The sequence below is a fragment of the Balaenoptera acutorostrata genome, chromosome 15 (assembly GCF_949987535.1).
Source record: "Balaenoptera acutorostrata chromosome 15, mBalAcu1.1, whole genome shotgun sequence".
Taxonomy (NCBI): domain Eukaryota; kingdom Metazoa; phylum Chordata; class Mammalia; order Artiodactyla; family Balaenopteridae; genus Balaenoptera; species Balaenoptera acutorostrata.
The window spans coordinates 80,278,563-80,303,363 of NC_080078.1; the positions used below are offsets into that span (position 1 = coordinate 80,278,563).

Here is a 24,801-nt window from a genome sequence, read left to right on the forward strand (position 1 = left end):
AGCTTAACAACACTTTTTGACGTGAAGGCAAAGGGTTTAAATCTTTTCATCATCATTATCTTCTTTTTCCTTTTCACCATAGATTTATTTCTTAAATGAGGCAGACTGGTCAGTACCAGTCCCACTGGACCATAAGGTCCCCAAAGCTAATGACCACGTTCATTCCTGCCCACTATCTGACCCTCACAGTGTCTGGTACTTGGTGAGGACTTAATGAATGTTGCTCCGTGAACAAGCAACTGATATATTTAAGCTGACAGATCTTTCTTGAGTTTAGGTTGCTACTGAGACAATATAGTCGATCAAAGAGATGGAAGGGTAAAGACAAAATCCTATTAATTTTACAATTTGTAAAATTTTACAAGTGCCACAGATTTATAAAAGGGAAATGAACATTCCACGGAGATACTACATAAACAGCATACATTTAAATTTTTAGAAAATACACTTTTTCTAGACCAACTTAAAGATGCTATTATAAATGAAATGGTTAAGTTTACCCTCCTAAGTCAAGATGATTCTGAACAACTTCCCTAAATGAATCCTTCAGCGCCTCTAAATTAGGCTGAGGAGATTTCTGAAGAAAATCAGATGGGCGCCAGTTATGCCAATGTCTTAACTTGCTGTAGTAGATTAATGTCCCCAGACCTCCCCACCTCCTATCGCTCCCTGTAGCCATGGCCTCTGCCATGTATGTAATTATGCATGCTCTCCCGACAGGGGCAGGATGACTTGCCATGACCCCTAATAAAATAGGCTCTATCACGTCATTGGATTTGGCTGATGGTATGTTAACTAGACTTGATACAAGTAATGGCTTGAATGGGCTTGTGAATCGGGGTTTGCTCACTTGTACCTCTGTCATCCATTGCCAGGAGAAGGTCAGTCCTGTCCTAGCCCGCTGATCCCAGGAGGAGAACGACAGACGTGGAGCACAGCTGGAATGTTTCAGCCAAGGCCAGTGGACAGCCAGCCCACAGCCAGCAGATTCTGAGATTTGTAAGTGAGCCCAGCAAAGACCAGCAGAGTTGCCCAGATGACACCCAGCTGATCCCCAAACATGAACAGAGAAGGCATGTTGTTGTATCCACTGAGGTTCTGTGGGGGTTTTTGTTACACTGCATTATTGTGACAACAGATAACTGATACACATATTGGCATCGAGAAACAGAGCGCTGCCGTAACAGAAAACTGAAATACGTAGCTTTGGGTTTGGGGGGCAGGTAAAGGCTGGAAAAGTGGCAGTGCACACATTTCACGGCAAGCATTTGGGAAAACTGTCGCCTGTCGTAACTTAGAAGATAGAAAATGTACCCACTGAATTCTGGACTTGAGCAAAGAGATTCATTAGTTCTAGGCCGAACAGTGAAAGTGTCTTACAAGCTGCATATGATAAGGTCCCACAAGAAACAGACAAATTCAAAAAAGAACTGGCCATTTTCAAAATGGAAGTTAGCGAGTATACAGAAAATCAAAGATGTGCTGGGTTAGATGAAGTTTCCCATCTTCAACCAGCAAAAGATTTTCAAAGTAAGACAAAAGCCTGGGGACAAAGATCATATCCAGAGAACTGATCGCAGAGGGAAGAACGAATGAGAAATGAAGGGTGTAAGCCTAAGGTTCTTTGTTAAAATCTCCAAAAGAATAAAGTTGGTGCCAAGGAAGTCCTCTCAGCTGGACAAGGATTCCTAAAAGTCTCACCGGCTTCAACCTACAGAACATTATTTGCCAAAAGTGCCTATAATTGAGTTTAGAGGAAAGGCAAGTCTCCAAAAGAATTATGGGTGTGGCTTTTGGCACACAGATACACAGGAAACTCACAACGTTTTTAAGATAGCTCTATCAGCAAAGCTGTCAGTCTCGACTAAAATAAAATCTAAAAAGATCCCAACTTTCGGTAGGCAGGAAGCAGGCCGAGAAAGCTTCTCAAAGGCACATTTTCCACTCCTTTTCAGAAGTGGTTAAGGGAGGTGACGAAAGGATGCTCCAGTGAGCAGAGTCAAAAGCCAGGCAGCCGAGTCAATGCCTAATCAAGAAACATTCCCTGTTCCCAGAGTGGGGGCACCTAGAAACATCTGCCCAGAGGGATTTCAGAAATCTGTGCACCAGTGACTGCCAAGCGCCTCCTGTTCTTCCCCTTTGGAACAGCAGGAATATTATAAGTATCCTGGCTGCGTTTCACCACCGCATGTTGGGAGTGTGGGGACAGACAGCTTGTCTTTTTATTGCAGAAGGCTCTCGGTCAAGAGAAGCCATATCTATACCTGATGGAGGCTGCAAGTTCCTCGTCTTTAAGCCTGATCCTATGACTGGCTAGGCTTGTGTGGGTCTTGGGAGGCCATGAATGCATCTGCATGTCAGAGAGATGTGAATGATGGTGGGGTGAACTGGTGAATGATGGCTGGTGCAAAAATGGCCTTTGCCATGTAACCCTGGGATGACCTTCCACTGTGGGTGAGCTCAGCCCCACCCCTTGACACCAGGCCCAACCATTTAACTTACTTTAGCCAATGGGATGCAAGCAGAGGCTCAAAATGAGCTTACACATTGGGGCATACTTGTTTTGTCTTCCATGCAGAGGTCTGCCCTTGTCATGAGAAGGACAAACCTGGAGTAGCCCAGAGGGAGGCTATGAGACATGTGGGCAGAGCCAGACTGCCCCAGCCAAGGCAAGGAGACAGCCAGCAGATCCCCAGCCAAGGTCAGCGGACACCCAGCCTTTCCCACACATGTGATTAAGCCCGGCCAAGATCAATGGAATGTCTAGCCAACTCCCTGCTGACCTGAAGTATGTGAGCAATAAATGCTTTTATAATATGCTGCTGAGATTTTGTGGTGGTTACACAGTACCATTGTATCAAAAGCTAAGAGACACACTTGCTAAAAGGAAAACATACATCATTTGTTAAGTTACCTACTCAGCTGAGTTTTCTCATCAAGCTGTCCCATGCTGAACTGATAAGAGTAGTCTTTAAAAGATGACTGAAATGCCTAACCATACGTTATGCAGACATTGATTAAAAATGCATTGCTTATATCTATATTTCATTTAGCGCACCTCCTCAATTAAGTACTCGTGAATAGGGTCTAAAGCTACATAAAGATATGTATAAAGTTACAACCTTGATGTTTTTCCCTATTTTACAGAGAAAGCGACTTCTGAGCAGATGAAAAGCAAAATTGCAAACCATGGAATGAACTAACGTGCCCAGGTCCTTTACTTAGGTTGTGACTCAGTGCTTGAAGGCGCTGGTGATTTAAGCAACAGGAAGTTGGGGGCGCAGTGTAAGGACCACGTGAAGGACTTACCTGTGTGGGACCGGAGGTGCACGGTGAGCTGGCTGGAGTTGCGGCTGGCGTACGGGCAGATCTGGCATTTGAAGGGCCGCTCGTCGGAATGTATCCGCAGGTGCTTGTTGAGGCTGCTGCTGTCCGCGGCGGCGTAGTCACACGTCTTGCACTTGTAGGGCTTCACGCCCGTGTGGCACCGCATGTGGGTCTTCAGCTTATCCTTCCGGCTGAAGCACTTGCTGCAGACTTCACACTTGTGGGGTTTGTCTCCTTCAGACGTGCACAGACGGCATCAGGAAACAAGATGAAAAAGGAAAAAGGCTTATTTCCCACTGCCTTATGAAAAGCGTAAGACACAGTCACCCAAGAATATTTAGAACCCCACCCCCAAAACTACACGGATGATGGGCAAAGAGCTAACGTCTTGGGAGAGGAGGAATTGCTTCTTCTATGTTGTTTATTAGTATTTTCTAATTTTTCCTACATTGAAGATGAATTCTTTATCAATTTAAAATAGAAGGCAACTCAAAATTTTAAAGTACAGCTAAGTAAAATAAGAAACATTGTCTCATACCCATTAGTTCTTTATTCTTTTTCATAACAGACACACCCTAAAACTCAGAATCTCTAAGTTTTAGTAGAGCTCACGGCTGACCAGCCAAAGAATACATTTCTCGGCCTCACTTGCAGCCAGGGGTGATTCTGCGATGAAGTCCTCATTAATCAAATGGCAGAGAAGGTAAATGTGTCCCTTTCGTAAAAGGAAATGGCTTGCCTTTTACTTTTTCTCTTTCCACCTGTCTTGCCAGCTGTTACCAAGACATGAGGGTGAACAAGCAGGTGAGGACAGCATACCTGCAGATGGTGGATACGTAACCTAACGTACTGTGATACATAGAGAGAACTTAAGTCCCTGGATGATGGGGACAGAGCTGCCTACCTGCCTAGACCACCTGCTTACCTCTGGACAGTTACGTGAGACAGACATAAACCCCTACCTTGTGTGAGCTGGTGTTTGGGCTGTTTTGCTACAGCAGCTTAATCTGTACTCACTAACGCACATTGTCAACTTGCCACGCGTGAACAACTGCTAATTTTTTGATGTATACTTTTCCAATTATCTTGTATGTGTGTGGGTACATTTTGGGGTATAAAAACCTTCTTGGCCAACATCAATTTAAACACTTATTTTTTGAAAGGTACTGTGCCTCTGAATGATTTTACTTAATTCTCTCAACAACTGGGATTAGAACCCAGGACAGTCTTGCTTTCTTAGCCAAATGCAACACTGCCTCTCCACTGACTACTTTCTTGCACTTAAAATAATTTCAATCATTTTCACATCATTAAATTTCTACAACATGATTTTTAAGGCTGAAGTATTTCACTATATGGATGTACTATAAATTATTGAACCAATTTCCTACTTGGCCATCGAAAAGAATGAAGTAGATACATGCATAAGGACATAGAAAGACATCCAGCATTAAAGGAGAAACAGAAAGTTGCAGTGATAGTGTATATATTATTAACTTAATAAGATATGGAAAAAGTAAATTGTGTGTTTAAGCCTGGTATAGACATGCCAAAATTTAAGAATGAGACACACTGGACTATTAAGACTGGTGACTTTTGGGCATGTGTCAGATGAGAAGGATGTGGGCTGTGAGTCAGGATTTTCACTCTTTACTTTACATATCAAACATGTATTTTGGCCAAATCCTAAAGAGCTAAGTGCTAAAATCAATTGTCAGCCAAAGTTGATCACTATCCTCATAGAATAAACATCTGGGATTTAAGAATACATCTAGAAGTGTATTAAAGATTGTAATTTTATTATTAAAAATGTTCACAGTCAAATTAAAAAATCCAGGAACAATAATTTCTCATTACTGTCAGCTGCTAAACAGCTTCTGTGGGCGCCGTCCTGTGTATGTGCAACACCGAGCAGACGCCGGACGTCGGTGGAGCTGGATGGTTTTCGGCCAGCTCTGCTGGTAAAAAGCCCCACTCTTGTTGCTCCTGGCCACGCCCTCTTCTCCGAAAGTAACTAAGGTTAAGTACACCTGGTCAACTCTCTGACTTGAAGATGTTGACGGAGATGCTGCAGTTATGCAGAAACCATCCTACAAACCCAAGCTTGGCTAACTGTGAGTAGAGGCTGCTTCCTGAAGATTTGCAGCGATGGACTCCAGGGTGTTGTCCTCACTTATATTTTTATAATGCTTCCCCAATTATCATGAATAATGACAGCACTTTACTCTTACAATGATGAATATGCCACGTGTGACTGATGGAACTTCAACACAGGGCACCCACCAGGAGAGATTCATTGCTTGTTACACTGAGAATGCTTATCAATACCTAAAACTTAATAACTTCAGATTCTGATAACTAGAAGAAATCCAAATGACATGACGCTGTGAGGCTGATTAGACATGATGGTGATCCCAGTGCAACACGGCAATCGTTGGCCGTGGCCAAGGAATATCAGAGATAACTGCTGGACATTTTATATCTTCCGGATATTTTATCTGAGGCTAAGTAGCAGAATTTGGGCAATTAGGGATGCCCATGCCAAATTTCAGTGTCCCTCCCTTATGCACATTGACACTCACTGAATTTATATATGACTGTATCATCTGAATTATGAGCATCTAATACTTCGTTAAAAATAGTCTAAAAGCAATTCCTTCTCCATGCAGAAGGTCTGGGAGACATAAAAATAATACATTAGAGAAAATTAAAATCACCAGAAATAATCACGGTTTTCTTTTTCCATGCAATCCTTTTCTCTCCTTTAAAAAAAGTATTTATTAAATTCCCCTTTCAAAATTGCAAAACTAACACACTCAGGTATCCACTGATGCAGCGTAAAGATACATAAATGAAAAGTTACTATTCTCCCCCTTCTTCGTCTGTTTACCAGTCATTACACACCACACACACACACACACACACACACACACACACACGCACTTACTTACAGGATCATCTCCTCCAAATGAGAAGAATATGTGCATTTAAATTTTAATTAATTCTGGCAGATCAATTTCTAAAATGTCTGTCAGTTCACATTTCCACTTCTAAGTTTTCTCATATCTGTTCCCGCACTGGATTTTATTGCTCTAAACATTTTCTGCCAAAAGCATGTGTAGGAACAGCATCTCGTTTTTATTTCGTTTGTGTTTGTATTCCCATGATGACCAGTGAGGTTCTGCATCATATCATGTGTCTGACTTGTCCGGATCCCCAGCTCCCAGCACAGAGAAGGGATGTGTGTGAAACACTTACCCGTGTGGATTTTTAAATGACGCTCCATGTCCTTCATGCCATAGGCAGTCTTGAATTGGCAACCTTAAGAAGGCAAGGAAAGATCAATGACAGAGGGAAACACAGTCACTTTAGAATGGAGAAGCCTGGCAGAAACTTCCTTAACCAAGTGATGAAAGTTAATCCCACAACAACGGAACCAACAGGTATCAGTGTGCTCCTGATACCAGGTACCAAGTACATAATATCTCGTCTGTGCTTCCTGCTCAAATTGCTTCACCTAAATCTGATCATGAAGAAACATCAGACAAACCCAAAGTGACGAACATTTTATTCAATATGAAATAACTGGCCTGTACTTTGCAAAACTGTCAAGGTCATGAAGACAAAAGCTTAGGATTAAAGGAAACTAAAGACACATGAAAACTAAATGCAGTGTGTGATTATGAACTGGATCCTGGACCAGTTTTTCTTTTGATACAGAGGACATTAGTGAGACAACTGGTAAAATCTTAATAAGGTCAGCAGTTTGATAATAGTATGTATAAATGTTAATTTCCTGATATTGATGATTGTACTGTGGTTATATAAAAGAATATTCTTGTTTCTAGGAAATATACATTGAGGTACTTAGGGGTAAAGGGACATCATGTCTGCAACTTTGGGGGAAATATATGTATATATAGAAAGAACAACAAAGCAAACGTAATATGTTAATATTTGGGAAATCCAGATGAAAGGTACACAGAAATTTTTTGTGCTATTTTTGCAACTTTTCCTTAAGTCTGAAATTTTCCTTGCCTTCCCTAAAGGATTTTTTTTTTTTTTTTAAAGTAAGGAAGGAATAATTTTTCTGGATGTCTTCCTAAGTTATAGCACAGAAAGAAAAATTCACAGTAATCGGAAATTTTCACTAGTCCCATTCAAAGAAAGGCCCATGGCTATAAAAGTCTTAGAGCCCAGTGCATGGTGCCCAGAGACAGTGAGAGACGGGTCGTATGTGATGATGCAAATGCTGTGGGTTGATTTTTTTAAGCCAAGCAGTTTGGAGCACATCTACGTCCAGTTGTCAGGAATTCACGAGTTCGAGTCCTGGACCTGTTAAATGTCACATTCTCTACAAAAGTAGGACATGATGCTGCCTTTACCTGGATAGCAACAGTTAAGCCTCTTCTGAGCAGTTGGGGCCGTGGGCTTTTTGGCTCGTGACTTGGCAGGGAGAGAGATGACAGTGGCTGTCTGGTTTTCATTGCTTTCCGTGGGTAGATACGTTTGATAGCCATGTTCAAAAACAAATTCTGGAGCTGAAACTAAAAGATATGATGATTATTAATTTTCATAATATGAATACCCAATAGATATTCCCTTTGCCCACCTTCCTTTGTAGAGAATGAACGTGTTAAGATTGCTTTCCCAGTCTCCCTTGCTGCTTAGGAGTGATCATGTGGCCCCATTCTAGCCCATGAGGCACTAGAGAACATCTGCTGCAGGGCTTTTGGAAAAGATTTTCTCCCTGATTTGAAAAAAAGGTGGGGGCAGAAAGAGAGGTAGTTGAGGAACGCTCATTCTTGCTGCCCTGGTTGCCCCACTTTCTGTCTTTGTACATGCTGGAGTGAGGACGTGATGTCTGGATCTGTGGCAGCCATTCTGTAACCATAAAGGGAGAGCAAGAAAACCAGATGTTGAGCCAGAGCCCTGAAAACCATTCAAATCTAGACTTACTAAATAAAAAAGAAATGTCCCTACCATTTACCAGGTAGGTTTTCTGTTAACTTCAGCCAAAAGCATTAGTTACTTTCATAAGCTTTATCACAAAATCCTAACAAACAACTGGAAAGGAACTGATTGAAGGAATTATGGGCAAAACTACAAATACTCTCTAAACATAAATACTTTTTAACACAAGTACTCCTAAAACAAACAAACAAACCTTGTATTCTTACTGAAATTTTGAGGAAAAAAGAATAAAAGGAGACCAAACATCTTTATCATCTTTGTCTTTAACCTTGTCATTATAACAGGTAAAATAGGCAGTCTCAAATTTCTTTTTTTCAATTATAATTTTTTTGACTACTTTGTTAATTAAATTTATGGTTTGGGAATATGTATTTCTTTCTTCCTTTATTACATGTAATTGTCACATGGAGATTTGGCTTCAAATAGGAGTAAATACAGCCATGGGGGCTTGTTCATTAGATGACCTTGTCAGGCTGAGAGGCCCTAATGATGGCTTTGAGAGCCAATGTCATATTCTGTTTCCAAACTTCAGTCACTGAGGCACCACCTTTGACATTTCTGCCATTGTACTTACAGAGTGTACTTCTTTAAATCAACATGGGCCTGACATTACTCCCTATTTTGGCTTTGCCTGAAGCAGTAATACTCCCTCCACAGGTCTGAGGTGTTAGTTACAGTTTCTCTTAAAACAAATATCATCTTTCTTTGAATCTAAGATGTCATAGACTGTAAGATGCAGCATTATTTTATACACAATAAATTTTTAAAAGTTGCCTATTCAACACATTATAATGCAATATTTTCATATTCCTTAGGTATTTATATATGTATAGATATTCCTTAGACATTTTATAGTATTTATTGAATGAATTCTTTTAGATTTCTTTGGATACTTGATAGGAAACTCAGGTTCCTGACCTGTACTCCTCGGGCACCTTTGGCAACGACAACTTCATTCCAATGCATGTCAAAGAATAGCTGGGTTCTATCAGCATTTGGTATTTGAGCAAAATCATGGTTTCCATTTTCCTCAATTGAAATATGTCGGGGGAAGTTAAGTGGTTTGTGTTTAAAGCTGGCCGAAAGAGTCTGACAAACTGATGTTCCATCTTCATACCAAGTCTCTTTGATGCATTAACCAACCACACCTGCCTCTTGTTGAGATGCTTCATCTACTCTGCCAGATTAGCTATTGCTCCTGCTTTCTCTGCTCTGATTGGTTCTCAAAGCGTGGTCCCCAGCCAGCAGCACTGGACTTACTTAGGAACTTGCTCCAAAGGCAATTCTCGGGCCCCACCCCCGCCTACTGAATCAGAAACTCTCAGGTGGACCCAGCAATCTGTTCTAACAAGCTGCCCACGTGATTCTGATACATGCTCAAGTTTGAGAACCAATGGTGTAAGGGATCCTTTTCCACGCATCTCAGCAGCAAACCTTAACCCAGCTTTGTCTCATTGAGGGACTCCATCTTTCTTGGTTGTTGCTTTGCAAAAACTACAGTTGTCCCTCCAACAACAAATAGTTGCTTCATTAATATCAAATTGACCCCCTGCTACTGTTTCCAGATATTTCTGGGCACAGTTACTTTTCATCTTCTATCTGAATCATCCTGCAATATTTCAGAAGACATTTCAAACAGCAATTAAGCCCAACAAATGTAGCTCCAAAAAATGCACACAACTCTGCCAAAGGGACAAAAAAAGTGATCAATGACAATGCAATCAAGGTTGTTTACAAGCACGCAAAGACAATTTTTTGGTGACTGCCTCCTGGCTGGCAGCGATCTCACTGATTCCAAGGTGCACCCCCATTTCAGATGTTACAATGTATCTTTGAACTGATAAAAGTCCAGGTTTAGCTACTTCCTAGGTGTGGGACCTCAGGCCAGTCACGTGACTTCTTTGAGCCTCAGTTTCCTTGCCTGTAAGTGGGGATAATCACTGTGCCCACTTCGTAAGGTTATCGCAAAGTTTCATGAGAGCATCAGTAGCACAGGATATGGCCACAGCTGAGTCTTAGTAAATGTTAGTTACTACACTTGAGCAGAACTGAGCACCAAACTCTCAACAGGAATGATCAAGACTCAGGGAGACCAACTGCTTTCGTTTGCCTGGGACTGAGGGTTCCCCGGGATACAGGACCTTCAGTGCTAAAACTAGGATGGCTGTTCACGCTACCATGACTTCCCAACTTTCTGCTCTACCACTTTTTGAACAAAAAAAGGCTGGAAGACGCTGGGGTGAGGAGGGCTTGTGACAGTGGCCAGACCCTCCCTACGGCTCAGCTCAGCTGTGAAGTCCATAACCCTCCTGGGAGGTAAGTGCTGGGTCCTGAATGATCGTGAGCCTGGGATTCTCGCCCTCCAGGGAGACTGATGGGGCTTCGTCCCCTAACTGTCCACCTGCCCCTCCACCGTAAGCCTTAGCATCCCTTTCATGGTGAGTCACAGCAAAGGGGAAACACGAAGAGTATTCTGGATAGTAACCCCTTCTCAGATACATGGTTTGCAAATATTTTCTCCCATCCAGTAGGTTGCCTTTACATTCTGCTGGTTGTTTCCTTAGATGCACAGAAGTCTGATGCAGTCCCAGGTGTCCATTTTTGCCTTTGTTGCCTGTGCTTTTGGTGTCTCGGGGGAGGCGGCAGGAAGCACAGGGAGTCAGGCACCCAAATGCAGGGATCATTTTGGGGGGGGTCCCTTGTCTGTCTTCAGATTTGGCATAAATAGTGGCAGTGGCCTTGGGGAATCTGAGTGTCCGGCAGAAGTGAAGGCAGCAGGGGCAACCCCAAGCACCCAGATCTGCTGAGGGGGGAACTGCTTCCAGCGGAGGCGTGACCTATCCCCAGGGGAGAATGTTCTCAACGGCTCTTATAATCAAGTCCAGTGCTTAGTGAGATCAGCCCTCCCCCCAAGCCCTCCCCCAACAACCCCCAGCAGCTCACAGCCTCACGCCTGCCTTTGGTTTTGTTTTTGCCGCCGGGGCTCTCCCTGGCTTGCCCGTGTGCCCAGGTGCGCATCTGAAACGCGCGGTTTGTTATATGCAGTCCCGGTCTGTAGCAGGAGCACCTTGGGTGTTCAGTTATTCACTCATGTTGTTGCTTAAAAAGTAAGAATGTCACATGGAACCAAAATCTCTCTCTGTGGTTAGGACCCACTGGTGTCTTAGACCCGCTGGGCTCACATGGGCCAACTGTAGCTCCTCCCACAAAACTGTTCTTCAAATAGCTGAAGATTTCATGTCTCCCAAGCCACTTTGCTTCTCCCTTCTCTTCTTCGACTTAAAAACTCCATTTTTTAAATCCTTTTCTATTTTTTAAAATTAAAAATGTATTATTTTTTCAAAACAAAAGTAAACACCAACTGTAGAAAATCTAGGGAGGACAGAAAAGTGTAGAGAAGAAAAGAAAACCTGCCCAGTTCTGTCCCCATACAGCAGTATACCCCCTTGCATGATATGCTCATTAAATACCGAACTTTTCCCCCAAAGTACTTATCTCTACTGTAATTAAATAGCTATTTGGGAAAGTATTTAATGACCATCCTCTCCTCCTTTGGTTGGATGAGCCAGGTGGGGACAACACCTGTTTCTCTCCATCACTGTTTCCCAGAACCTCACACAGACGCTGGCAGTGCAGGGGCTCAGAGGACACTGGTTGAATTAATGATGGACCAAATGGCTAACGGAGCCTTTGTATACAGATTTTAAAAGTATAAAACTGGGGTCATGGCTTAAATTGTTTTGTATTCTTTTCTTTTTTATTAAACAATTAAGCAATTTTATTAAACAATTTTGCTACGTGAAAGCATTCTGCCACGTTATCATTCATCCAAAACACAATTTCTTATGGCTACATAATATGCCACCATGTTGGTTGTCACAGTTAAAGTGACCATTCCCCCCTTTTGGACAATGAGTTGGTTTCTAGGTGTTTACCTTTATAAATAATACCTATCCAAAAATTTTAACTTATCTCTAGTTTCTCTGGATACCTTCCTGTAAGCTGAAGAACCGGGTCAAAATGCAATGGTCATTTTATTGCTTGGTGATTCATAATTATGAGATCCTTCCAGAAAATCTAAATCAATGTACATTCTCCCCTTCACCTTGGCTATCACACAGACTATTTGACAGGACAAAATGAGATCATTTTAGTTTAATTTGCGTTTCATTAATAATTGGTGAAGATGAATCTTTTTCACTATATTTTATTCATTCATATACCTTCTTTATGAACTGCCTATTCATGCTACTAGCTTTTTTTTCTATTGAATTTTTATGTTTTTCTCATTGACTTGTAAATGATCTTTACAGATTTATTTATTTATTTATTTATTTATTTATTTATTTATTTATGGCTGCGTTGGGTTTTCATTGCTGCGCGCAGGCTTTCTCTAGCTGCGGTGAGCGGGGGCTACTCTTCGTTGCGGTGTGCGGGCTTCTCATTGTGGTGGCTTCTCTTGTTGCGGAGCACGGGCTCTAGGTATGCGGGCTTCAGTAGTTGTAGCTCGTGGGCTCAGTAGTTGCAGCACGTGGGCTCTGGAGGGCAGGCTCAGTAGTTGTGGTGTGCAGGCTCAGTAGTTGTGGCTTGCGGACTCTAGAGCACAGGCTCAGTAGTTGTGGCACCTGGGCTTAGTTGCTCCGCGGCATGTGGGATCTTCCTGGACCAGGGATCAAACCCGTGTCCCCTGCATTGGCAGGCGGATTCTTATCCACTGCGTCACCGGGGAAGTCCCAATCTTTACAGATTAAGGAAATTGCTTCATTGTCATATCGTCAAATCTATCGTTTGTTTGTTCCTGTTTCTTCCAATATAGGCCATGCTTAGGACTCACACTCAGGGGTCTTGATTCAAATGCAAACTCAGAATTCACCTCCTGGGAGAAAAATCCACCTCTCTCTGAAGGAAAAGTCTTCTCATGCTCTTCCAAAGGGTTTTCCCGAATGTGGTCCACACCTGCCCCAGCACATCAGCCCATCTGTCCCCCGTCCTGGAATTAGGAATTGGGGCGAAGATATGCGGCTTGGCGTGGACTTTCATTCTGAGAAAAGAAGCACCTATGTGCCTGACACTGCCACTGAAAGATTTCCATCCTTTCTTGCCTTTCTCCTCCTGGTCCAGTGGTTCTCAAAATTGACCATGTACCAAAGATTCTGATGCCGAGATCTAGGTACAGTCTGGGTATATTTATAGCTGATTTTTAACAAGTTTTCCATGTAATTCTTCTGCATACCAGCTTTGAGAACTCCTGCTCTAGACTATTCTAACAGGGTAGTGGCAGGAGTGTGGCTGTCCAGAGGGGCCTTGGGATTGGATTCCACTGCTAAGCCCCTCCTCCTTGTCCCTTGCTGGCCTGGCTTCTTCCAAGACAGTGGAACGGGGCATCTTAGCCAATGGGATCTAGAATTTCTGGAGAAGCATTTCCTCTCCGGTAAAGCGAAGCCGCCCCTTTCCCCATCCATGGGCAGGGCCGAGTGAAGACTTGAGGCTGAAAGCAGCAGCAGCGGCCACCTTGTGGCCATGAGGAGGACTACTGCCGAGGACAGCAAGAAGATGCAAAGACCCGGGGTCTGCCCTGCCGTGCTTGTCCTGAGATAAGGAATGTTTTACAATCCAGCCCTCTTGTAGTTTAGTGCTGTTAAGAGCAACTGAAAGCATCTGAACTGACCCAAGCACTCACTGACTGGTCCAGATTCCCAGGACCCTGCTCAGACCCACTCAGATGGTATACTTAAGGGAGGGGGCTGGGTGTCTGCATTTTTCACCAAAACTCCATGTGGTTCTTTGGAGAAACACTGCAGTGAGGACTTTACTAAGGGGTGAGGTGGTGAAGTCAAGTGCACAGATTCCTCGGCCAGGTAGCCTGGCTTTCAGGCCCCATTCTGCCCCTTTCTGGCTCTGTCACCTTGGTCAAGTTATTAAATTCCTCTGTGCTTTAGTTCATTATGGGTAAAATGGGGATAATAATTCTCAGTACCTAATTTATGTTGTGAAAATTTAATTTTTAAAATGAAATGTTAAATTTAAATTCATAACAATTTAAGTCGTGAAAAACTACTTCATATAGAGTACTTAAAAAGTACATGGCACATAATGAGCAGTACATGAGAATTAGCTATTATTATTTTTTAAAATTAATTAATTAATTAATTAATTAATTTATGGCTGTGTTGGGTCTTTGTTTCTGTGCCAGGGCTTTCTCTAGTTGCGGCAAGCGGGGGCCACTCTTCATCGCGGTGTGCGGGCCTCTCACTACCGCGGCCTCTCTTGTTGCGGAGCACAGGCTCCAGACGCGCAGGCTCAGTAGTTGTGGCTCACGGGCCCAGTTGCTCCGCAGCATGTGGGATCTTCCCAGACCAGGGCTCGAACCCGTGTCCCCTGCATTGGCAGGCAGACTCTCAACCACTGCGCCATCAGGGAAGCCCAGCTATCATTATTATTGCCAGATTCTCCCAGCAAATCATCACATCGTTTGTCTCACTAAATTACTCACACGCTCGGCAACCTTCAGTGGCTCCCCAGCTCCTTCACGATAAAGGCCAGATCAAAGCAGGGCTGCTGCCCCACACGCCCTGTGTCATCTCCTGCCACTGTTATCACATCTCGCCTTCAGAAGCAAGATCAGCTTCTCCACCTCCAGACCACCAGGAGGAAATGCTCCCCGCCCTCCGCCCCCCATCTTCCTCCCCAAGGCAGGTGAGATTTTCGAGGCCTATTATACATTTGATCTCACTCATCATTTCTTCCCTTGGCTTTCCCCGTTGGGACCAATCTACTGCATGAACTCTCTACACAAGGCTGTACTTGTCACAGATGGCTGGGTTTGTATGTCTTACAGCTAAATTCTCCTCCCCTCCCTGATGAGCTTGGAATTCTCCAAGGGAAGCACCTCCATTATCTCGGCTCCAGCATCTGGCACACACGACAGTCCCAGAGCTGCCCTCACTGGGCCCTGATGATGGGGCCGACGCCACGCCGTGAACTTCATGCACCTTAACGAAGTTAATCCTTACAGCTGCCCTTTCCTGCATCCACTTGGTAACTCTTTCATTGCGTGCCTAGGATGTACCAGGCCTGGTGCTGGGTGGCGGGAAAACAAGACTGATCAGTTCCTGCTCCAGGGAGATTTACAGTCTAGTAAACTAGATATTAAACTACTAGTTGGGGGCCCACAGGCCAAACTGAGCCTTCAGAATTTTTTTTTCAGGCTTTCAAAATCAACTAGGTGGGCTGGGTCTTCCCTAGGTCAATGACCTCTGGCCAAAGACCACCAGGGACACACCTGTAGTTGGATAGGTTGATTAGTCATTATAATGAAGGAAACCTCATACCACGGGAGCTGTGGAGGGTCTCAGAAAGAGGGTGCTAGAAAAGACTTAAAGAGTATTAGAGGCTTGGGGCTCATGTTAGATGATTTTGGGGGGACAGTTCAAGGAAGCCTGCATTGGAGGCTGTCAGGAAGTGGGGACAAGTCTATGATTTGACATCTCAGCAACTATTACCGAGAAGCAGAGAAGGCTAAAGCTGTAATAGGTAAAGCAGCAGTGTCACTCAGATCGGTGGGGGAGGAGGGGATGTCTGGTATTCTGTGGCTCAGGTATGATGACAGAGGGGTTTTGTTTTCATCCTGTCCCACCACAGTCAGAGTGGCCCTGTCTCACGCAGACGTTCTGTGAACCTGTTTGCGTTCAACAGGAGAACAGCACGGCCCACCAGCGAGTCAGCCCAGCTCCCAGCAACACCAAGGCCCAGCTGACGCTGCTTCCTGGCTCTCAGGGGCTGCTTTCCTCCTCCTCTCCTTATTGTCCAAAGCCCCGCCCACCCTCCATCACAGTGGATCTGCGGCTGCATTTGCTGCCACTGCCTGATCCCCAGGGGCATCTGAATTCACTTCTCTGGCTAAAGACTGCTTGTTACGAAATAACAAATCAATTGCAACTGTGATACATGCTAGATGAGGAAGCAGTGAAGAACCTAACCTTAGGGGGGTGGGGTGGGGGGGGAGGGAGAAATCATAGCTAGCTTCTAGGTGGAGGTGACTTTTAACCTGGGACCTAAGAAAGTGGGAATTAAACAGAAGAGGTGGGAAAGATCATTCTAGGTCCAGTGATAATTCAACTCATATTGGCTGGGGGCCTGCCATGAGCCAGGCCCTGTGCAAAATTTTCCGTGTGCTGTTTCATTTAATTTTCACAGCCCCTGATTCGGTAAGTAATGAGAGCTAAACCCTGACAGCTCTAAGTGTCTTCCATGTAGGTGCCCATGGCAGCCTGGCTGGGACCCTCTGAGGTGAGAACCATCATTACTTCCATTTTATAGCTGGGGAAACGAAGACACTGAAACCCTAAGTCACCTGCCCAAGGTTGACTTGGTTAGCAAGTGATGTAGCTGGGATTTGAACCCAGGCAGTCTGGCTCAGGACCTTAGACTCTTCACTACCAAATTCTGTGGCCTTTCTATTTATTCTTGTCCCCACTTAAAAAATGAGACACCAAGAGCTATTATAATTTGCATCGGTCACACAGCTCTTAAGGCCCTGTGCAGCCAAGACTCAAACTTGGGGACTTGACTCCAAAGCCCCATGATTTTAAGCCGTGAACTTAGAAAATGCATGTAGGATGCTAATTTTTTTTTTTTTTGCCAGCATCAATATCTAATTTTACTGCTTTTATAGAAAAGTTCTTAAATTAACTGCCAAACAGTAGGCAGCTTTCAAAGCTAGCAGACAGAGAATAAATTTTACTTTACATCCAACTATTATTGGGCTGAGACAAGACATATGAGCTGAGTGAGGAAGGGTTTGGTTTAATCAAGGACTGAAGAGGGACAAACTGCCCTGGACAATATCTGGGTGTGGGTATCTGGAGGAATCTGCCAGGGTGAGGGGTCAGACTGTGGCTTCGGGCAGTGAGCGACTCTCCAACTGGGTCGAGGCCCAGAATCCCCCAGAAGCTTGTTAAAAATGCAGATGCCTAAGCCTCAGCAATTTGGGTTCAGAGGTGCAGCCCAGGCACCAGTATCTTTAACAAGCTCCCTGGGGATCCTGGTCCACAGGTAGGTCTGGAAACTGCAGCTAGTGCAACATTGAAGCCCAAACCTGGGGGAAGTTGGGCCCAGAAAACCAAACTAAATAGTGTTAAAGAAAGGGAAAAAAAGCAAGATTCTGCTTGTTTTGTGGCAGAAATGCAGGCGCAATCAGGGAGAGCAGCTGGATCAGGCAGAGACTCGGCATCCTGCAAATCTTGGTCAGGCAGAGACTTGGCATCCTGCAAACCTCACCCCACGCATTCATCTCTGCATTAATAAAAGCGGTCGTTTATTGAGATGACTGTCCCAGGTCCTTTATGTGGATTATTGCAGGGTCCTCACAATAACCCAGTGATATTAGGTATTAGGAACCTAATTCTACTACCTAATAGTATTAAGTACCATTATAACCCGTTTCTACAGGTGAGGAATATTAAGCAGAGTAAACGACTTGTCCACAGGCCAGGACGGCAGACTGGGATAAATGTCCAGCAGTCCGTCTCTGGAGCTTGGAGCTCCTGTCAGCTCTGTGCAGTAGGTACCACCATGAGCTGGGCACAAAGAGGGCTCCAGGCCTGGCCTGAGTGTAGAGGGCAGTTGGCAAAACTGAGGCATGGCCAGAGAGAATGACGGCAGGGTAGTGGAAATGCTAAGAGGAGGGTGAACATCTCTGAGCAAAGAACTAGGACAAAAGAAGGGGCAGTTATTTGGTGTGGGGTCAGCTTCACTGATGGATGTGAGATTTGGGCAACTGTGCATTCACTCCACAAAGAATAAGTGCCTAGAATAAGGTGCCGGGGATCCACAGTAAACACGAGGGGTGCAGCTCCTGACTTCATGGTGCTTAAGGTTCAGCGATGGGACAGACCTTGAAGTTTGTTCTGCAAATAATCATTTAAGTACTGGGACTTGACCTGGTCTGGGAGAACCGTGCACGTGCATGTGTGTTGTCAAAGAGGGGCTCTTTGACGAAATGCCTTTAAGCCCAGCTCTGACACACGCATAAGAATTGAGTCAGTTCCAGGCAGAGGGAACAACACCTACAAAGGCTCCCAGGCTTGAGGAAATGTGGCACATTTGGAAAACAGAAAGGACATCATCAAGGCTATTGCAATTCAGAGGGGAGGGGAACGTCCTGAGATGAAGCCAGATCCTCTGTGTGCAGTCTGTCACGAACCTTAAAGTTCTGAGGTTGAGTGGTGTCAGCCAGGCAGGAAAGGTATTTTAGGCAGAGGGAACAGCATAAGTGAAGGCTCGGAACCCAGAAAGATGCAATGGCCACAAATAAACTGTAGGCCTTGAGGTCTCCTCACGCTGGGGCCTTGTGTCCCAGGCTTCACACCCAGTGTGTGGGGTTACTGGGTGTTTGTGTTTGAGGACAGGAAACCCAACACGAAGTCTTCAGGGAGAAGACCACGAGGGTAAGGGCCAAAGCACTTAAGTCCCAGGACCGTCTTGAACCTGTGGTGGGACCTTGGCCATGTCTCATCCCCACTTGCAGCATTACTTTGTCCAGCTGTAAAATGAGAAGGTTGTACCAGGCTCATCTCTAAGGTGGTTTTCAGTTTTAACATTTTCTTGGTGACTTCCTTTAAAATGAGAATTAAAATAAATTCGGGAGAAAGTGGGAAGACCTCAAGGTAATCTTATTAAAGTTTGTGAGGTGATCAATTATATTTCAATGCTTAAGGAATTCAGCAGAAACATTATTTTGGAGGCATTAAGGAAACAACCACAAAACTTTGCTTGTTGCTGAAAAATTCAGACACCACACCAATGTACAACTGATAGGGCGAAAGTTGGTACCCCCACTTCAGATGTTCTCCACACCTCAGCTCCAGATTAACTGCTTGCAAGACACTGAGAACAAGCCAGAAGCTGTTGGTGTGCTCAGTCAGGCTCACAGATGTATTCTGTTTGGCCAACAAAGTTTTAAAATTTCGGAAGTTTTACGTTTTTCAGTTTCTCAGAAAAACCCAAATATCTGACTGGATCCAAAGAGCAGCTTTCTCTACTTTACCACAGTCCTCACCATTCCCTAATGCCTTATGCACAGCTTACTTCTCTCATTAACATTACTAGGTATAAGTAGGTATAAGTATAGGCGTGTGTGTGTGTGTGTGTGTGTGTGTGTTTAAGTGTTTGGGTCTCTGTGTGTGTATAATTTTTACTCTAGTACTTTTGCAGTTTCATGCTGCACATTTAAATTTTAGATCCATTTGCAATTTATTTTGGACACAACCAAGAACTAGGATGAACTTTTCTGTTTTCCTGGTTGGTAGCACAAGGGAGGGGAGGCATCAACGCCTGTTTATAGATTTAAAAACTAAAAAAAAAACATTTAAACATTTTTTTTTTGTCCCTTTAGACAAATAATGCAAATTCAGGAATCACACACATATTCCCACCACCCCAAATTACCACTTACCACCTCTTCCTTTTTACTATTTCCTGCGAGTATTTTTTTCGTAGTATATAGGTTTTTGTTTTAGAAACCTGGTTTTTGTCTGTTTGTTTTGTTTACCACATGACAACAATTTATAACTGCTACCACTTAATGTTTTAACCTAGCGGTTCCCAAACCTGGCTGGGCAGCTGGCTTCCCAGTGGAGCTTGTTAAAAATAATGAATTAGCAACCCTAGGGGCTTGGCCATGAGTATCTATATTTTTAACAAGTTCTATGGAGGCATTTGGGACATAGCCAGGCCAACTCTAAGTGACTCCCCTATCCCCCAGCCATACCTGTGATCGTCTGGGTCTCCGAGGTGATGGTTCGTGTGGTGGTCTGAGTCTGGGTGGCAGGCACCGTCTCCTCTGATACAAACTGTACCGTGCTGGGCGCCGCCCCAGATGTGCCGGTCAGCTGGCAGCCGCTCTGCTTGTGAGCTACAAAGGCGTCCAGGTTGTTAAACTGCTGCTTGCAGATGCCGCAGATGTGGATGTCGGGAGTCAGCTCAACCAGCACTGTTGTGCCACCTGGAACTCCATGGGACATAGGGGAAGTCACAGATTAATTCCAAACAGCTTGAAATTACAACACAAACCAGATTCATGGTAAGAAAAAAGGGCATGGTGGCAGACAAAGCTAGTTGCTGGCCCAATATCTGTTCCACTCCCCTCTTCTTGCAAACAGAATCCCAGTTCTGCCCTAGCAGCAATGTACCCAGACCCAAGTGATGCTCCTGATCATTGCCTACGGGGCACTAGTGGTATTTTATGTGAGAAGGTTCTCCAATGTGCAGGGCTACCCTACAGGTCAAAGGACCAGCAGCCATCTCCTATCCCAACTAAAAGGTAGTTGTACTTCCCAGTCATTGTGAAAACTAATGCCCCCACTATTCCAACCCCCTACCCCATTATGAGAACCACTAGTCTAAATAATCTTGGTCCACTACATACTTGGGAAACCCTCCAGCACAGTACTGGAGGAGCTTCTGGGAAAAGTGTGGCTTTCGTGATAAAAAGGGATCTGACATGGTTAACACTGTCCACCTCTTCTTCTGGCCTTGAATGCAGATGTGATGCCAGGACCTTCTGCAGCCATACTGTAACCATGAGATAAATGCTAAGATCTCTACAAAAGCGTACTTCACTGATCCCCTGAATCAACCCTGGAATCAACCAATTCTAGACTTCTCATTAGGCCAGTATAGTTCAGTTTTGTTACTTGTAAGCAAAATTCATTCCTAACTGACAGAGGCGTTATTTCACAATAGTAATAATACAAAGAGTTAATACTGTATTAACATTTGCAAAGCACTTACCACAGTCCTGGCACTATATTAGAAAGTGCTATATAAATGTTTGTTAAATAAAGAAATACAATTAATAAGTCTCTAACTAATATGACTACCTTAATTTTTATTTTTAAAAATTTCTTTGCCTTATTACAAGGAAACTCATGTTTATAACAGAAAATTTGGAAGAGAAGAAGCAAGGAGGGCAATCACTCACAATCTTTCCACCCATGCGTACCTTGAACATTACAAAATATTTTCTTCCATTCATTTTCAGTTAAACATTGTTTAAGATCCTAGTGCATTGTAAATTAATCTTTTTCCCACATGCTATCGTACAACCATTGTGCTATGTCACTAAAATCTCTATAAAATAATTATTTAATGACAACACATTATTCCATGTTTTCCAAACCTCATAATTTCTCAGTGGCTATAAGGTTTGTATATTATTCCCAATTTTCCCCAGTCTAAACAGTACAAGAACTACCTTTGTACACATATGGTTGGCATCCATGCATCACAATCTTTTTGGAAAATTTGTAAAATATTTGCTTTACGTCCAATTTCCCCCTTCCAACCAAGACAAGACATCTCTGTGCAGAAATACAATTTGGTTGACTTGCTATGAAGAGATCCTCTGGGCAGAGCATGGTAATGTTTTTTGTTTTTTTTTTTTTAATTAATTTATTTATTTTTGACTGTGTTGGGTCTTCATTTCTGTGCGAGGGCTTTCTCCAGCTGTGGTGAGCGGGGGCCTCTCACGGTCGCGGCCTCTCCTGTTGCGGAGCACAGGCTCCAGACGCGCAGGCTCAGTAGTTGTGGCTCACGGGCTTAGTTGCTCCGCGGCATGTGGGATCTTCCCAGACCAGGGCTCGAACCCGTGTCCCCTGCATTGGCAGGCAGATTCTTAACCACTGCGCCACCAGGGAAGCCCCATGGTAATGTTTTATAAGCCATCTTGCCAACAACGAAAGGAATGGATGGAAGGAATGGACACTTTTCTTCTCCTCTGGAACACTGCCTTCCTGTAGCTACTAAGGTGCCCAAGCTGAGAGGAAGACAAGGAACCAAGAGATGTAGTGATTGCATCGCTGAGGATTCCTTAATGATCAAATAGGACTGATACCCAGGAAGAAATGGGGAGAAGTTTCTGCTTCATACGATGGTTGATGGCTATGAGGATTAAATGAGATGGTGTTTGTAAAAGGCCAGCACAGGGATCCCCTCCCCCAGCATGTCACCTGGTGGGGTTATTACTGAGGTGCCCTATTTGAGTTTGAAAGTATCCCCTCTGAAAATCTGTATTAATTGAGACCCAGTAACAAACAATGGGCACAATTTGTGCGTATCACCAACAAAAAGAATTCCTTTATCTTTGAAAAGTTCTCCAAACCTGTCTCCGCATCAGAATAAGGGGGCAGGGCGGGGGGCGTTGTTTAAATATGGTCACGTGTAAGCCCCACTTCGGAGATACTGAGTCACAATGGTGGTGGGCTGAATGCGGGCTGAGGTTTAGGGAAATCTGCACTTTTCACAAGTTATGCATGGAATACACAGCCAAGTTTGGGAAACAATGTCTCCAAAATTGTAAACAGTAACAGCTAACAAGCTAAGCGCTTACTAGGTGCCAGGGGTTCTCAAACTTTATGTGCATCAGAATCGCACAGGATAAGGCCGCCCTCCTCCCCTCAAGCCCACCCCTCCACCTGATGGGTGGGGCGCAGAGAGCTTTTTTTTTTCTTTCTTTTTTTTTCAATAAGCGCTCGAGCTCCCAGGTGGCTGGTTTGCTCTCAGTCCCTGGTCCACACTTTGGGAAACAATGCTCCGGGCGAAACCATGGGCTTGAAAAAGGCTGTCCTCAACAAGAAAATTAAAATGAACCCTAAACTCAAAACGACCACGGCCCCGTTCCCCATTCAGATCTCCACCTTTAATGTGGAAAAGGCTTTGCAATAAGCCGGCAGACCTCGTGAAAGTCCCCGAGCCTCAGACTTCCAGAATTTGGGGCCGCCGAGACAGAAGTTTCCCCATCAGCGTTGCCGCGGTTACCCCAAATCTACCTCCAAACTCCGCCGGGGGGCGGGGAATGCCCCAAGGGGGTGACGACTGAACGGCATGCCCTCCCCCACCATTCCCTTCCAAGTGATCTCCGGAGGCTGGAGAGCGGCCCCCCCCTCACGCCGGCTTGGGGGCCCCCCCCAGCCCTCTCCGGCGCCTCCCGCACGGCGCGCCCGCCGCGGTCCCCGAGACGCCGGTTCCGGGCCGTCACCCTGATTTCGGGGCCCCGGGCCTGCTAGCTGCGTCGCAGACGTGCTTGGGCCCGGGCCCCGGAGCGCGCACTGGGCCCCGGAGCGCGCGCTGCGCCCGGAAAAGCACTTACTTTGCACCGAGCCCGGGAAGCTGTCGCCCTCGCTGCTCGCGTTCATGGCCGCAGACTGGGAGGTTCCCGGCCGGCCGGGGTGCCAGGGTAGGGGGGCGCGGGTCTACATGGTGCAAGGACTTTTCCTTTTATTTTTCCACACCCCCCAGCCTTCCTTCTCCCAACTCTGAGAGGCGGGGAGGACGGATGTAAAGCAAGCTCCACTTCCGCTGCCTAGAGGGCGCTGGCCGGGTTCGGCCGCCCCAACCTGCCTTTGCATCAGCGGCTCCCGGGGGAAGCAGCGGGCCAATCCCGATGCCCGGGCCGCGAAGCCCTGCACCCGCGGAATCCCCCGGGAGCCGGATGGCGCACACGCGTCTCCGCGGGTTGGGCGACCACGGGCGGAGAGGGATGCGCACCCCGGGCTGCGGCAGCCGGCGCCCCGCTCACACCCCTGCGGTCTGGGCCGGCGCGTTTGGCCTCCCCGGCTCTGGCGCCTTTGCACCTGCAGCCCTGGGCGTCTGGTCCCCACTGTGGCCGGGCAGCCGTGTCGCCCCCGGGTCGCCTGGGTGGTTTGCAGAGAGGACCGAGTCGGGCTGCAGTTGGGTGGGTGCGCGGGGCGCCGCGGGCTTGGGGTGAACCCCGGCTGAGCGTCAGCGCCCGGCAAATCAGCAGAGCGCTGGGCGGGTCCCCTGCCCAGCTAATGAAATAAGGAGGACCGTGATCACGTGCCTGAGTAACAACTGGGATCAATCGCTGTAAGCCCCCTGCTCCGGGGGTCTGCCAACTTTTTTGTGCATCACTGTCACCTGGAGAGCTTGTTAGGACGGAGACTGCTGGGCCCACCCCAGAGTTTCTGACTCAGTGCGCCTAGGGTGAGGCCCGAGGATGAGCATTTCTAAGTTATAAGGTGAAGTTCCTGCTATTGGTGGACGCTGCTTTCTGACCGGTTGCCTGACTTCATCTCTTTACTACTCTCTCCTTCCCTCAGGCGCAGCCCCAAGCGCTCTCCAGCCTCAAGGCTTTTGTGCTTACCGTTCCCTCTGTATCCACCTGCCACCTTCCATAACCCCTTCAGGTCCTGATTTCAAATTCCCATCCTTAGAGAGGCCCTCCTTGGCTAGCCCATTCTAATCCTGCAGTCCCTCCTCCACCACCCAGTGGCTCCCTGTTTCCTTCCGGTCTGCTTTATCTTCTTAGAATTTATAACATCTAACATTGTATATCTGGAATATCTCTATCTGTATTTATCTATCAATCCATCAGTGTATCTGTATATCTGTCTATAGAGATAGATGACAATTTACTTGTTTATTACCTGTTTTCCCTTGCCCCTTACATTCAATAAATCCTAATGAACGTGGGATTAAAAA

The 24,801-nt window shown here is 45.3% G+C and overlaps 1 protein-coding gene across 3 annotated transcripts in view; it reads right to left on the reverse strand.

Annotated features, from left to right (window-relative positions):
* The window catches only part of ZFP64 (ZFP64 zinc finger protein), an 80,596-nt gene extending 56,561 nt beyond the window's left edge, over window positions 1-24,035 (reverse strand). The window contains exons 1-5 of one of the 3 annotated variants that reach the window (XM_007185286.2): window positions 23,450-24,035; window positions 20,072-20,311; window positions 7,713-7,874; window positions 6,586-6,648; window positions 3,310-3,561 (exon numbers count right to left, since the gene is read on the reverse strand). In XM_007185286.2, the coding sequence (XP_007185348.2) occupies window positions 3,310-3,561; window positions 6,586-6,648; window positions 7,713-7,874; window positions 20,072-20,311; window positions 23,450-23,495 (763 nt within the window). In that variant the 5' untranslated portion in view covers window positions 23,496-24,035. The remainder of the gene's footprint in view (window positions 1-3,309; window positions 3,562-6,585; window positions 6,649-7,712; window positions 7,875-20,071; window positions 20,312-23,449) is intronic. The other 2 variants (XM_007185285.2, XM_007185284.2) reach the window with 2 other exon arrangements.
* Between the last annotated feature and the right edge of the window lie 766 nt (window positions 24,036-24,801).